The 15,779-nt window shown below is 52.0% G+C and overlaps 1 protein-coding gene across 1 annotated transcript; it reads right to left on the reverse strand.

The window, feature by feature from the left end:
- Window positions 1–1,855: 1,855 nt before the first annotated feature.
- SLC30A2 (solute carrier family 30 member 2) lies at window positions 1,856–10,791 on the reverse strand. The gene is made up of 8 exons (XM_082612564.1): window positions 9,760–10,791; window positions 8,874–9,091; window positions 8,008–8,154; window positions 7,183–7,336; window positions 6,258–6,432; window positions 5,406–5,511; window positions 2,926–3,060; window positions 1,856–2,436 (listed from the first exon to the last, which is right to left on the reverse strand). The coding sequence occupies exons 1-8, from the start codon at window positions 9,807–9,809 to the stop codon at window positions 2,291–2,293; spliced, it is 1,131 nt and encodes a 376-aa protein (XP_082468690.1). The 5' UTR covers window positions 9,810–10,791; the 3' UTR covers window positions 1,856–2,290.
- Window positions 10,792–15,779: the final 4,988 nt, after the last annotated feature.

A 15,779-nucleotide genomic window follows, 5' to 3' on the forward strand; every position in this document is an offset into this window, starting at 1 on the left:
AGCTGGGGCCACTCTAGAGGAATGGGGATGGTGGGTCCAAACCAGGTCCAGGGTATCCGGTGTTTTTCTGCTTTGATGGCCTCGCAGCTTTGGAAACTCCCGTGACTAGTGACTAGCTCTCTGGCCAGAACATGGTGTCCCCAAGGCCTCCCACGTCCATCCTCCAGTTTGACCTCTGGCCCCTGGATGACTCAGGTCATCCCCAGAGCCAGTCACAGCGTGGGATGCAGAGAAGGCTCTTTGGGGAGGCGTGGGGCTGCTATATTCTTGAGATGGAGGGGGAACTGGGAGTTTAAGGGGAGGGGAGACAGTCTGGCCCTGAATCAAGGACAGTTGTTGAGGAAGCACACAGCTGCAACCCAGGCAGACTTCCCACGGTGGGGAGGACTCCAAGTGCCAGGCCCAGCTGGGAGAAAGAGACACCTTTTCCCTCCCCACTCATAGTTGCAGCACCCAGAACACTGAACTACCTTGGCATGGCCTTGCCTGTGGGCTGCCAGGCCCAAGGGCTCATACAGTACCAATATGCAGCCCAGAGCAGGTCCCTAGCCCCTGCTGTAGGGGGAGGCCTAGGGCTGTGTGACTTTGGGCAAGTGACTCAACCCCTCTGAGCCTCAGTTTTCTCATCTGTAAAAATGGAGGACAGCAATGACTGTCTCTTGAGAGGTGTGTAAGGACTTGGAATATAGCAAAGCCCAGGATCCAGGTTCCTGCAGCCTGCCATGGCTGGGGGAAGGGAGGAATTTGATTCCTAAGATTAGGGTGGAGTGGAGCTCCACCAGCGGACACACACACACACACACACACTTCCAAGCCAGCACAACTTCCCTCAGATTTGAAGGGGCCGAAGAACCCTCAAACCTAGATCACAGCCAACCCCGGATGACAGTGCTGGAAAGGCACAAACAGGTCGTTGCACAGATGGGAAGAGAGAGGCTCAGAGCGGAAGGCGAGTGACCAACCCCTCCTCCTCCCGCTGTGGGTCAGGACAGAGTCAAGACAAACCCAGTGCTGCCCCCGGAGGCTGGGAAGCCCACCTGGCCCCTCAGGCCATCCTTCCAGAATGATGATAAAAGTACCCACTCTTCCACAACCACTATATGCTCAGCTGACTTTGGTTCCAGTCCTCACAACAACCCTGTGAGGCAGGTGTCAACATTCTTAGTCCGCAGATGAGAGAGGCGCTGACCTGCCTAAGGGCAGAGACAGACCACTAGATCAGAGCCACCTGATGACTGGGCATGCTGCCTCCTCTGTGAGACTGGGGACAGGTCCCCCGGCTTCATCTTGGAAATACAAGCCACCTCCTAATTCAGGAATCTTCACACACACCTCAGGAAGCCAGGGGCTCCTGTTCTGGTTGTACCCTCTTTGTCCTCCATCCCCAAGTTTTGAGCAGGCCAGGCCATACCGTCAACAGAGCTCACCCAACCATACCCAGTGTCAGGCTCCTCAACCCCGGGACACAATCAGGGCAAGAGGAGTGGCCCGGGGCCTGTGGGGCTGTTTGGGGGGGACCCAAGCTGAAATCTCTGCCCACCTCCACCCCTCCCGCCAGGACACCTTTGTGTTGGCACAGCTTCCTGGGCGTTGGTGAGGCGGGGTGGGGGGGGGATAAAGAAAGAGGAAACCAGCAGGTCCTTACCTAGTCAGAAGCCCCCTACCTCCAGGAAAAGGAAACATTTGGCTCTCAGTGAAATGACTCAGGCACAGATCAGCCTCAGGTGCCCCCTGGCTCCCCATCTCAGGGGGGACCCGTATGAGTGTGCAGAGTCCTCACAACTCCCCAACCCCCATGGCCTCCTTGTAGCGTATTGTTAGAGGCAGAGGAACGGGGCTCTGTCCCAGGGCTTCTTTACAGATTTATAAGGCAAAGACCAGACAGACTGAAAATGGGAAATGAGGCAGGTAGGTGAGGGGACAATGAGTCTCCCCTCTATCACCCCTCACTATGCCCCACTGCCTTTCCAGAGGCTAGTGGTAGGGCGGCATTAGCTGAGGATGAGGCCCAAACCCTGCCCCCCCGGGAGCTGGAAAAGCGGGGTCACACCAGCTTTACACCTGCAGAGTTCCCATCCTGGGGCTGGCGGGAGTCAGATGGGGGAGACAGGGAAGAGCCCGTTCCTGGAGTGGGACGAGCCTCCTCCACACTGAACATGGAGCAGCAGTCAGGAGAGGGACCTGGTTTGTAACCCACCTGGGGTAGGCAGAGTCCTGGCTGGGCCGGGGGGACACTCAGTCCAGCCGTCTGCAGGCCTGTCCATGCCCCAGTTGGTGCCTGGCCAGGCAATCAGCCCGAGGGACCCTGGCATGACTGACAGTCCTTCATGTCCTCAGAGTAGTCCTCTATCTGGATGGTCATGGTGTGGAAGTGGAACTTCCCCTGCAGGCAGGTGCTGGCTGCCTTCAGCACAGCCTGGGCGTCTGCGTTCCCAGCTGGGGGCAGAGAGGACACATGAGGGGAGGCACCAGAGAACCGATTACTCACTCTTGGGCCCTTAGGAATGATTAGGAGCCTCAGTCTCATATCCTACCCCCAGCAGAACAAGATAGGGGACGATGAACATCAAGAAACCCCCAGACTCACTCCTGTACCAGGCAACCCTCTGGTTCCCACACCTGGCACAACCCTGTAAGAACAGGAAAAGCACTGGCTTTAAGGCTAGGAATCTTTCCTCTGCCACTGATGAGCTGTAAGAGCCTGGGCAAGTGACCTTACCACCCCCCCACCCCCCAACCTCAGTTTCTTCATCTATAAATGGGACTGTGATGACCAAATGAAATAATGTATGTCAAGTACTCAGCATGGGGTCAGGTCCAATGCATGGGCACTGCAAGCATCTGGGGTCATCTGGACCCATCAGGGATGGCCCCGGGCCTCCCGCTGCCTCTCTCTCACCCACCCCGAGTGCTCCCACTACTCACCGATGGCGATGTGGACAGACAGGATAGGCTGGGCCACAGTCAGCGCCCAGATATGCAGGCTGTGCAGGGCTTCCACCCCCTCCACCGACAGCAGCAGATCCCGCACAGCCATGAAGTCCATGCCCCTGGGGGTCCCTGAGGATGGCAGGGACAGGGGCTGAAGGAAAGGGCGCCCTCCCACCCACGCTTGTTCCTGCTCCTCAAATGTCCCCTCACTCAGACCTCCTTGGCCTGATGCTGCCTACACCTCCCAAATGACCCCCATCATATCACCCTGTTGTATTTTCCTCTTCACATTTAACACTGTCGGAAGTTATCTTATTTGTTAGTTTCTTGCTGTCTCTCCCTCTGAAGTGGAAACTATGCGAGCAGGACAATTGTTTGGTTTACCACCCTTTCCTCAGTGCCTACAACAGTGCCTAGTCCCACAGTATATGCTCTATTAAAAGAATTTTTTTTGTCTTCAGCAAGTGGTGCTGGGAAAGTTGGACAGCTGCATGTTAAGTCAATGAAGTTAGAACACACCCTTACACCATGCACAAAAGTAAACTCAAAATGGCTTAAAGACTTGAACATAAGACATTGATACCATAAAACTAATAGAAAACAGCATAGGCAAGACATATTCTGACATAAATCATACCAATGTTTTCTCAGGTCAGTCTCCCAAGGCAACAGAAATAAAAACAAAAATAAATAAATGAGGGCTTCCCTGGTGGCACAGTGGTTGAGAATCTGCCTGCCAATGCAGAGGACACGGGTTCGAGCCCTGGTCTGGGAAGATCAGGAGCAACGGATCTTCCGTTGCCACGGAGCGGATTTTAGTTGCCGCGGAGCAGATCTTAGTTACCGCGGAGCAACTAAGCCCGTGCGCCACAACTACTGAGCCTGCACTCTAGAGCCCACGAGCCACAATGACTGAGCCCACGTGCCACAACTACTGAAGCCCGCGCACCTACAGCCCGTGCTCCACAACAAGAGAAGCCACCGCAATGAGAAGCTCACACACCGCAAGCAAGAGTAGTCCCCGCTCGCCCCAACTAGAGAAAGCCCGCGGGCAGCAACAAAGACCCAACGCAGCCAAAAAAAAATTAATTAAAACACAGGACAAAACAAAAAAAACCTACTTTAAAATAAATAAATAAATAAATAAATAAAATATGGCACAAATGAACCTATCTACAAAACAGAAACAAACTCACAAACATAGAGATCAGACTTGTGGTTGCCAAGGTGGCGGGGAGGGAGAGGGATGGACTGGGAGTTTGGGGTTGGTAGGTGCAAACTAGCACATGTAGAATGGATAAACAAGGGCCTACTGTATAGCACAGGGAACTATATCTAATCTCCTGGGATAAGCCATAATGGAAAAGAATATTAAAAAAGAATGTATACAGGGCTTCCCTGGTGGCACAGTGGTTGAGAGTCCGCCTGCTGATGCAGGGGACAAGGGTTCATGCCCCGGTCCGGGAAGATCCCACATGCTGCGGAGTGGCTGGGCCTGTGAGCCATGGCTGCTGAGCCTGCGCGTCCGGAGCCTGTGCTCCGCAATGGGAGAGGCCACAACAGTGAGAGGCCCCCGTACCTCAAAAAAAAAAAGAATGTATACATGCGTATAACTGAGTCACTTTGCTGTACAGCAGAGACTGGCACAACATTGTAAATCAACTATACTTCAAATAAAAAAAAATTTTTTTTAAAGAAGGGAAGCTGGGGATCCCTGCACCCGCATGGGGAATCCTTATCATCACTTTTATCTTGGTCAGTCAATTCTTGGAGAAAAAGCTCTGACCTGCAGCCAAGCACTCCTGTTGACCCCAAATCAGGATCTAGACTAACCCTGACCACACAGAGACCTATGACCCAAGATCCTGAGCACAAGCAAGCTGGGTGAATAAGTGTGGTAACTCAGGGCAGACCATCTGCCACCACTGAGCACCTCTCGAAGTCCTGCCACGTCCTCTGGAGGTGGGGTCCTCAGAAAGGAAGGCCTGAGCTGGAGTGGATTCCGCAGTCTTGTCCAACACCAACAGGCTTTTTCTGATCCTCAGTGTGCCCCCACCTCGACCCCACTGTGCAATGAGAAACATAAACCTCACCCCCCAAGGGAAGGCAAGTGGAGACTCAGGAAACATGAGGAAGGACTGGAGGGCCAGGTGCTAGAGACACCATCCGGAAGCCCCCTGACTAGGCAGGGAGGACACATCCCAGCAGGGAGGAGGCACCCTTGGGGGTAAGAGGAAGGAAAGGACGATCCAGAGGACATTTCCAGAAACAACCACACCTGAGGGCCCTGCTCAATGCCAAGATCAGCCCGGGGCCCCAGGAGGTTCTCCAACCTATGCCAGGCTCCAGACCATGGCCCCCCGCCAATGTGCTGGGATGCACCCTACACCCAACACACGCACACACACACACACCTGAACTTATATTAGAGCTGGAGAGCCAAGAACAAAAAGGGAGCCCCAAGCCCAGGTTACCTTCCATCAGCACCAGGATCACATCTCTCAGGATGGTCAAGGTTGTCACCAGGACGAGGATGGAGAAGAGGAAGGTGCAGATGGGGTCTATAAACTTGTACTCTGGCTACAGGAAAAGGGCGAGGCAGAGCTGGGGCTCACCACCCAACACCTCAGCCTCCCTTCTCTGCTCCCACCCAGCATTGAGTCAGGGAGAGGGGCTCTCTCTGCAGGGTGGGCATGAGCCTCACCCTGACCCTGCCTCCCAGTTCTCTACATTTTATTCTGTGTCCAAAAGGACAGGCAGGACAGACCACAGTTTGGGTTTAGGCACTGCACCTTCCCACCCCTCCTTGCCCAAGGGGCTGAGACACGGACGGAGCTAAATGGAATCTTAGGCACCATATGGTCCAACATCCCCATTTTATAGATGGGGAAACAGAGGCTCAATTAGAGCAAGGGACTCACTCCACATCATGCGGCTGGCAAGGGGTGGACCAGGCTTCAAATCCAACCCTTGGCTCTTTCCACTACACCACACTACCTCTATATGATGAGCAACACCCAGGCAGCACACAGTCCGGGTTTGAATCTGGCTTCACAACTTACCAGCTGGGTGATGCTGTGCAAGTTCCTGAGCCTTTCTGAGCTACAGAAAACACCACCACCTCCCCTTCAGGGTTGTTATCAAGATCAGAAGTGCTAACACTTACTGGGTGTTGGATAAATGTTCCTTCCCTCTCCTACCCTTTTGCCCAGGGCTGGGAGGGAGCTAGAATCTGGAAAGGGTCCTGTGCAGAGAGAAGCCTCCAGATGATCTACCCTCCCTTCCGGACCCGGCCCGGCCCACTTCCCTGTGTCCCCAGCTCTAACCTTGAAGTATAAAATAAAGGCTGCCACTAAAACGCCCAAGCTCTGCAGAAAGTCTCCAACCACATGGATAAAGGCAGCTCGGACACTGGGGTTCTCCTGCTGCTGGCTGGTGTCGTGGCTGTGCTCACCGCCATGGCTGTGTCCGTGGCCAGACTGGTGAAGAATCAACCCCATTCTACAGAAGTGGAGACAAGGCCAAGGGGCTCATTGAGGTAGCAGCAGATAGAGGCTTCAAATCAGCCAGGTAGAGGCCCCCATCAGGACTGGCCTCCCCAGACTGCATGATCCCTTTGGCCACGTGAGGAGCCCAACCCACATGGCCTTGGTTCTGAGTACCAACAGGAGAAGGGGCTCAGCTCCATCCAATGCCAGGCTGAATCTGGGCACAAAGATGCCCCAGTGCCAAGTCTCAGGGCAGGAAAGCCCCACAGAGGGGCCTTCACCATGTCACAGATGGTGAAGCTGAGGCCCAAAGAAGGAAGTGGCTTGCCCAAGGCCACTGAGCAAAGGTGAGAGAAACCAAAAGAGACCCCAGCGCTCTACACACCCTGACTCTCACTGAGACCAATTTCAGGCACATCACCTTGAAAAAGGACTTGGATTCTGCCCCTAGGGACACCTGCTCCTGCAAGAACTAAACTCACCCCTCCCCATGACAGGCATGAAGCCTCTTTGGTTATTCACTGACATGTATGGGGTGGGAACTTGATGCTGCCCCAGGTTTACAGTTCCCGATGGCCTTGCCCTTGGCCTCAGGCAGGACCCAGGTGTTCCAGGTGCCAGAGCTCAGACCACTAGGGAAATTCTGATCCTGCGACCTATCCTGGAGTGCGGCACCTCCTCCTTCTAACAAGAGCAGGCATGTAGGTATGCGTGTGAGAAGTGGGAGGGGGAAAGACTCACAGGGAACCCAGGCCACACTCACATGATGTTCACGGCCACAGCACAGCCCGAAGTGATCAGCATGGTCCCCTCCTCGATCTCATAGTCTCCAGAGATCAGCCGTTCCACCGCCAGGTACACCAGTACCCCAGTCACGACCCAGATGGACAGCACAGAGAGCAGGGCGCCCAGGATCTCTGAGGAAGAACCCGGTCCCCAATACCAATCTTAGCATGGGGCCCTAAGGCTAAGGAGCCCCCTCCTCCTCCCCACGAAGTCTGGGCCTGGGTCCGACTGGGCTCTGCTGGAGCTATGGCTGGTGTGGTTGCACCTTACCCCACCACTCATACATCTGGGAACATCTGAGCTAGAAGAAACTCAAGAAATCATCTGGGTCAACCTTTTCTGTTGAAGCTGACTCATTAAAATATATACCCATTGCTCAGCTGGCAAACTAAGACTTCTGAGGAACAGAGGCTGGTCCATCTGCCACCAAGAGGAAAATGACAATGCAGCCCAGAGATGAACTTCTGAAGGCTTTGCTGAACTTCCCCTCCCCCTAGAGCTGATCCATGGAGTTATGTGCAGAGTTAATGCACAGTCATTTATTCTTGAAGTCTGGCCACTTCATTTCTTAGGAAGGTGGACTCTCCTTCCCTGCAGGGTGGGAATTCCCAGAAGAACAGGGGACCAGGGCTCCCCCATCAGACAGAGAGCTCCCAAAGGACAGAAGCCAAAGTTGACATCCTTTTCCCCCACCCAAATCACCCTCCTGGCCTTACTCAGGGACCCAGTGCACCCACCTAAGAACCTAATCTTGACCTACCCCCTCTCCCAACTCCATCCCCATTCCAACCAGGGCCCTTACCAGCTCGCTGCCAGCCAAAGTTCATGGTCTTGGTGGCTGGCCGGGAAGACATCCACAGGGAGAAGAGGCTGATGAGCATGCTGGCAAGGTCAGTGAGCAGGTGGGCTGCGTCTGTCATGATTGCCAAACTATGTGCCAGGTACCCACCTGCAGGGGCAGGGCCAATAGGATGGAGGGTCCTTATCAGTTCCCCAAGGAGTCAACTTCCCAGAGTGTGTGTGCAGCAGGAAAGCCATGAGCTCTGGAGAAAGACAATGGATTCCAGACCTCTGCACCATTAGCTGTGTAACCATGGGCAAGTGACTTACTTTCTCTGAGCCTCAACTTCTACCATCTGTGAAATGGGATTAGCAAAATCTACTTAGAGGGTGAATGTGAAAATTGAGTTCAAATTGGGCCTGTAGGGGAATTCCCTGGTGGTGCAGTGGTTAGGACTCCCCGCTTTCACTGCACCCTCGGCACGGGTTCAATCCCTGGTCGGGGAACTAAGATCCCACAAGCCGCATGGCATGGCCAAAAGAAAAAAGCAAAAACAAAAAACCAGAATGGGCCTGGAAAGCATAGCAGGCACTCAGTAAATGCTCCTTCCTTCTAGGCGTTCAGGTCTTCCCTGACCTCCTAGTTGTGTGTGATCTTGGGCAAGTTACTAAATTTTATTGTGCCTCAGTTTCATCATCTGTAAAATAAGGAGACTAAGAGCACCCATATGACAGTGCAAGGTTGTTGTGAGGATTACATGAGATAGTGTGCATATAAAATATGGAGCTATTAGTATTAATACTACAGGAACATCCAGGAGAAAAGCCTTTTGGATCATCCAGACTATCTATGTGCCAATTTCATTTTATTAGCAAAAAAGTCCTTACCAATGACTTCCCCAATCATGAACAACAGGCAGAAGGCACAGGCCACCCAGAGCTGGCGCCAGGCCCTCTTCTTCTCGGAGTCACAGTGACTGCCAGGACCCGTCTGGGCATGACAGTAATGGTTGCTCTTGGTAGCCAGCTCAACGGGCTGCAAGTCCAGGCCAGGTGAAGACAGAGGGATCCAGCCAGCCCCATCTTGCCACAGAGATCTGTAAGACCTGTCCAAGGAGGAAGGGTGAGGGGAGACTCAGCTCTGAGATGGGAGCAAAGAGGGCTGACTCCAGTCTTACCTCTCTGCGGGGTCTGGTTGTCCCCATGTGCCCATTTGGAAGAAGAGCTTAAGTATACTCCAAGCTCGACAGACTCTGCGGAGTGACCAGAAGTCCCTCTTCGCAGGGGGTGCTGGGGAACGACCAGTCCAGGAGTCTTGGCTCGGTGTGCTCCCTCCTCCCCCATCCCTCCCAGGGCCTGGAGGAGGCAAAGACCTTGGGAACTGGCCAAGGGGCTGGGCCGATCCAGCCGAGCGCGGAGAAGAAGCAGAGCTTACATTCAGGGAGAAGAGCAGATCTCCCCCTCTCACGGTCTGGGGACACCGGGCCTCCCAGGGCGGGGCTGCCCCCGGGCAAAGTGCTGGCCCCGGGGTAAGGCTCCAGGCACGCACTCCCCACTAACGCGCAGGGGTCAGGATCTGTGCTCAGCCACAAGAGGGGAGGGATGATCCCCGTGCCCAGGCTCCATTTCCCCTTTCTTTCCTTCACCTCACCCCACCCCTCCTGTGTGGTCCCAGTTCAAGCCGCCGTCAAAACCAACCACTGGCAGGATAGCAAATGAGGAGCTGGGTCTGATGCCACTCAAATTCCCGCCCCTCCCCAGCCTCTCGCCTTACCCGGCTCCAAGCCTGGCGTCCAACAGATGCTTCCTCTCGGTGGCCTCCATGCGGCCCCGCGCGCCTTGCCGTGTGCTCCCTGGAAGTTGCGCACGGGACGCTCCGCGGCGCTCACTCACCTGCCCGGAGGGCCCTGCGCGCCTTTCCTGCCGCCCCGGCGCGTGCGCCCCTCGCCCGCCCGCTCTGCCGCAAGTTCGCTCCCGCCTGGCCGTGCCGAGGCCGCCGAGGGGTCGTCCCGCTGTCGCTACCGCTGCTGCCCCCACTACGCCAGCCGTGGCGCCCCGCTCCCGCTGTCTTTACCCGGTCCCCGCTACCCCGTGTGAAGCGGCGCGTCGTGTGCAAAAGCCCGCAGGGAAGGGGGAGGGGGCAGCTAGCGGCAAAGGGCCCCGGCATTGACCCCTAGCACCACGTCCCCTGCGCCCCCGGGGCCCAAGGAGCCCACCTGGCCTGCGACACAAAGCCTAAGCGCTCCCGCCCCGCTCTGCTGCTTGGTGTTTCCGAGTTGGGACTAGTCTGCGCCCGCCTTCCTCGGCTCGGGGCTGGCTGTGTCCTACCGAGTAGTTCTCGGGCCCCGGCTTGTAGGAAGCCGCTTTGGGTCCCCTGAGAGCAGGACTGTGGCTCCTAAACTCAGAATAAGGGCTCCTGAGGCTGGGGTTGTGTCTTGCCCTCAGGAAACCACTGATCGGTTTCCACTGTCAGGCTGCAGACGCCCGAGCCCCCCATGTTCTTCCGCTCAGGCCAGGGGTCATCTGCGGGCGGGGTATGCCTGCCCTCAGGCTGGGGCAGTAGCCCTCCTTAGGACTGGTTGGCACTGACTAATCCATCCTCGCCACTGAAGCAGCGCCGGTTCCTCCCGTCTTGCGCGCTCGGATTAGATCTGGGGTGGCCGGCTTTATCTCCACCGCTACACCCAGCAGGGTCGCGCTTCAGCAGCAGTCGCCACCTAGACAGAGCTGACACCACTACCACCACACCATCCTTTCTCCACTGCCCCGCAGCAATTCCCAGGAGCCCCAGGAAGGTGCCATGCGTGGTGTTCCGCCGGAAGAAGCCGGCCGGCCCTTCCTGCCGGCTTGGTGCCCCACCCAGTTGAAGCTTCGCCCTCCCCCGGCGGTTGGGTGGGAGGAGGGGCAGGGGCCTCTGATAGGCCCTCTACATAAAAAGAGCTTTGGGCTGGGGACCTCCCTGACCAGTCACCCCATCATCAAGGCTCCTGGAGACCTTGTCTCGGCTATGGCCCTTCACAGAGACAAGAGACTAGGATGTGAGCCCCTATCCCACACCACTGGGGACAAGGAGGGGTTCCTTCAGTGTCTCACCGACAGGAGTCATCTTGTTAGGAAACTAAGTGCTCGGAGCGAGGATGGCAGCGACATGCCTGCCTAGACTGGGTCCCCACTGAGTGCCTTTCCACCTTCTCTGGACTCTGAGTGTGGACAACTTTTACCGCAGGCTTCCTGGCTTTCCTGTGTACTCTTAGAACCAGCAAGCTCAGCATTACCTGGAGAAGGTGTTAGAATGCAGGTTCCAGGTCCCTGCAACAGACCAACTGAATCAGAATCCCTGGATGTAGACCCTAGGAATCGGCATACTTACAAATTCTCAGGGGATTTTCTGCACAGTAAAGTCTGAGGACCTCTACATAAGCTTTTATCATCTCAGACATATATTCACCTGATCCCCCCACTAGATTCTAAGCTCTTTGAGAGCTGGGATGTACTTTGTACTTCTATTATAATTTAGTTTAGCTCTGAGCACCTACTGAGCACTTAGTTAAATGCCTGTGAATTGGATTGAAATAAAGAAGTATATAAATATAGGGCTAGTCACTTAATCAGATGAGAGTGAGTGAGGTAGGTGCAGTTCACAGGGGTTTCTTGGTGGGCCATCTCAGTCGTGTTATAGTTTCAAGCTGCCCTATGCTCAGATTAACCTTATAATTTATTTGAGGGCAAAACATTTATGCTTTAAAAAAGTGTCATCTATGTCCCTCTCATTCCCTTTAATGCAAAGCACATTGTAAATTCTCAATATGTGGAGATTTACAAATTGGATCCAGACACATATATTCATTTTATTAAAACTCTTATGCCGGGCTTCCCTGGCGGCGCAGTGGTTGAGAATCTGCCTGCTGATGCAGGGCACATGGGTTTGAACCCTGGTCTGGGAGGATCCCACATGCCGCGGAGCAACTGGGCCCGTGAGCCACAGTTGCTGAGCCTGCGCGTCTGGAGCCTGCGCTATGAGACAAGAGAGGCCGCGATGGTGGGGGGCTCACGCACCGCGATGAAGAGAGGCCCCCGCTTGCCACAACTAGAGAAGGCCCTCGCACAGAAACGAAGACCCAACACAGCCATAAATAAATAAATAAATAAAGCAAACTGTCAACAAGTAAAAATTAAAAAAAAAAAAACTCTTATGCCAAATTTCCCTTAAATTAATACTTTTCTAGGATGCATTTTAATTGATTTGCAAGAGTTTGACTAATTAGTTAAGACTTTGATATACTGAAAAACTGCTCCACTTGTATACTATTCACAGATCCCCAGAAGGTCCTATGCTAATGACCTAGCAATTTGCAGACCTCAACAATTTTATTCTAAAAATGTAGATTCCCCTATAAAGAAAAAAATGTTTCCTGCCATTCCAGTTCTACAAGGATCAAGCCATTAGCTACTACAGTCGGCCACTGAGGAGAATTCAGGATGGAGAAAAATAAGAAGTATTCTGGGCTTTGGATATACTGGCCCCTAGGTAGTTAAGATGCACATGTAATGAAAATTTTTAATGATGCCAGATTCTTGCATCTTCCCTTACATAGGAAAGCACTAAAATCATTAACTTGAGATTAACTTGAGTTGATCTCAAGTTGACTCATTAACTTGAGCTGTTTTTTGTGATTAGCAGACTACATATTTTTCCCAGCAAAAAAATTCATATATATCCTGGCTCCTCCCTTACCTCTTCAGAGCAGCTCCTTAGTAAGGACTCCAAATAAAACTTAACTCACAACTTTTGTGTTGTGCATTTTTATTTTGGTCAACACCTACATTCCACAATGAATCTGATTCTGTAGGCCTGGGGAGGGGGTCTGGGAACCTATATTTTTTAAACTTCTGAGTTTAATGCTACTGTGAAATTATTGTTCATTTTTTATGGTACAAATGGTTATAATTTTGAAAAGAACCTTTATCTAAAGTATTGAAGGATAAAAGGGCATGATATCTGGGATTTGCCTTAAAATAATCCCAGTGGGGGGAGGGAGTAAAGATGGAGAAGAAACAAGTGTCTGTAACTGTTGAAACTGAGCGATGAGTATGGAGGGTATGTTATAATATTCCCTCTACTTTTCCATAAGTTTGAAATTTCCCAGAAATAAAGGTTTAGGGAAAAATAAACCTCTGGTGATTCTAATGCAGCAGCCTATGGAACCGTATTCAAGATTCATGGAATAACCCTCTGAAACCAGTTTCCTTACGGCATGATCTTAAAAGAAACTTGTTGATCAAGAACCCTTCATACCACCCTTAAATGTTCTGGTTTGTGAGGGCCCTTTGAGTGGCAAAGAAGAGATTCCCTTATCTGCAAAGAACCGGTATCTCCCTGGAATTCAAATTTCTGACTACAGAGCCTTGACTGCCCTCCCTCCTCCCTCTGATAAGTGACAAGATAGTGGATGGACATGCCTATCTTACATGTGATCAGTAACCTGGAGAAGAAATCTGGAGACAGAATGTGGACAGGTGGTAATCCCGATTCTTGTGATTTCAAGGTGATGAAAGCTTCTAACTTTCTGGCCTCAAATTCCTTCAGTCTTTTATAGGAGGATAATTTAGGACTATGAAGAAAAGCAAGTGTGTGCTTGTTAAAAAAGGACAGTGGTGGGACTTCCCTGGTGGTCCAGTGGAAAAAAAAAAAAAAAAAAGGATAGTGGCTACCTCCAAGCAGGAGGAGGGAGAAACATGATGTGTTTCTTGGGTTTGATAACGTTCTTTTCCTTTTTCCTTTTTTTTTTTTTTTTTGGCTGCACTGCGCAGCATGGGGGCTATTAGTTCCCCAACCAGGGATCAAACCCATGCTCCCTGCAGTGGAAGTGCGGAGTCTTAACCACTGGACTGCCAGGGAAGTCCCTATTCTTTTTTTTTTTTTTTTTTAGTTGAAGTATAATTGATTTACAGTGTTTCCGATGTACAGCAAAGTGATTCAGTTAAACATATAATGTTCCTTTTCTTGACCTGCTAAGTAACAGCATAGGATTTCACTATACAGTAGTTTACTTAACTCTAAAATTAGTTCTGTGCACTTGTGTGTATGTAATATGTTACACGATTTTTTCAAAAAAATTTAAGCTTCAGAATTTAAGGACTAGAAATGCAAGCAAAATCTGATTACCTGAAATTCAAAGTTAAGGACTGAGTTAGCCTTGGAAAAACTCCCAGAAGTGAAAATGGGCAGAGGTGTGAGGGTTTAAAACATTTTTGTAAAGTGAATTCCATAGAATGCTAGCTCTGGAGGATGTCATGTGAATGAATAAGTTGGGAAATGCTGGGTTATATAGTCAATCCACCAAGAAATATTAAGAGCTTTAAAGATCAGGTGGTATTCCAAACACCGTGAACCCGATGGACCAGTAATTTGTCTAAAGTTAAACAGCTTTCATTATGGCAGGACTGCTCAGAGCCCTTAAGTTGCTACTGAGTTCTGAATGTCGAAAAGTTGGGACAGACTCTGCAGTGTTCCTCAGATTTCTAAATCCGAGGTGTCTCAGACCCAACTAACGCACCACCTCAGATTCACTCAGCTGCACCTCTCTCCTAGACCCTTGGCCCCTTGTACATGGAGAGCCTGGATGCTACTTCAGCCGCGGTTATCGCCTCATCCGCTAGCACGGGTGGCTGTCTTGGCCTTCCCTGGAGTAAATCTGGGCTCCAGCAGAGCCTCCATGGGGACCATTGCGGAGTAGCTCTAGCACCCCTGCCGTTAGCCCTGACAGGTTTTTGTTTTTGTTTTTTTGTAATGTGAGTGTCTGACTTGAGCTTTGACTGCCATCCATTTCAAGAGGCAACCACTTCAGGGCTATCTCTAATAAACACCTTGCCAGCCACAGCACTAGATAAAGAGCCAGGCCGTGTCTCCCTACTGAGGCTCCTTTGTTTTGGAGATCTTAGTTGATTTTGCTAACTGACCATTTGAGCCGTTCGCTTTTTTTCCTCTTCCCACGCTTTAAATTCCCTCTCTTATGTTCTAAATTCACCAGTAAAGAGTGAGCCTTTGAAACCCTAGGCCCCCACCCTAGACCCCAATAAAAGCGGAACCCAGGCTCTTGCTTTCTCCCTCCCTCTCTCCACCCGCGAACTCACTGCATGGCCCCAGGGATGCTATGTAATTTGCAGATCTTGTAAGTAATAAACCTTTATTTTTTCAGAATTTCCTGATGGTTCATACTTAAGGGCATCTTGAAATCATAATAAGAACTACAAGGGCCAGTCTAATCACAACATCGGTTGCTGATAGGCTGAGACTGACACAAAACACACACCCAACCCCACTGGCCCCCCGCAGGCTCTGCTCCACCCACCACCTGCAGGGTCCGCTGACAGGTGCCTTCTAGCTTCCCCAGCAGCTGCCCAAAGGGCCGAGTGATGCAATGGAAGAGCAAGGGCATTAACTCTCCGGGAGGCAAACTCCAATCCTGGGAGATGGGAGGTGAAAGAAGCCAGCAGACAGGTCTCTCCCTTTTTCCCTCTGATGAACTGTTTGAGGCAGGTTGTTCTTTGTAACCTGCTAGAAGCATCTCCCTTGGCTGAGCAAGCAGGCAGGGGTCTCTTGGTGGAGCTGTGGCCAGCTGGGTAACGCGATACTTTGCATTTGCTTCCCTCCTTTCCTGACTTGCTTCCACTTCCCTTCACTCTGGCTGTCCTGGGAACGTAGCTGAACTAAAGTGTTTACTCTTTGCCTCGGGCTCTGTTTTCTGGAGAACCAGAAAATAAGGCATTGAACCCTTTTCTGGAGGGTCCTCT

The sequence above is a fragment of the Mesoplodon mirus genome (assembly GCF_964341445.2).
Source record: "Mesoplodon mirus genome assembly, chromosome: 3".
NCBI lineage: Eukaryota > Metazoa > Chordata > Mammalia > Artiodactyla > Ziphiidae > Mesoplodon > Mesoplodon mirus.

Excerpts from the sequence above, each read along its gene's own strand:
- SLC30A2 (XM_082612564.1), bottom strand. The coding sequence starts at position 9,809 with ATGGAGGCCACCGAGAGGAAGCATCTGTTGGACGCCAGGCTTGGAGCC. Across the intron at positions 9,092-9,759 it reads GACGCCAGGCTTGGAGCCGG|GTCTTACAGATCTCTGTGGC; the intron begins GTAAGGCGAGAG and ends CTCCTTGGACAG. Across the intron at positions 5,512-6,257 it reads CCTTTATTTTATACTTCAAG|CCAGAGTACAAGTTTATAGA; the intron begins GTTAGAGCTGGG and ends CTTTTCCTGTAG.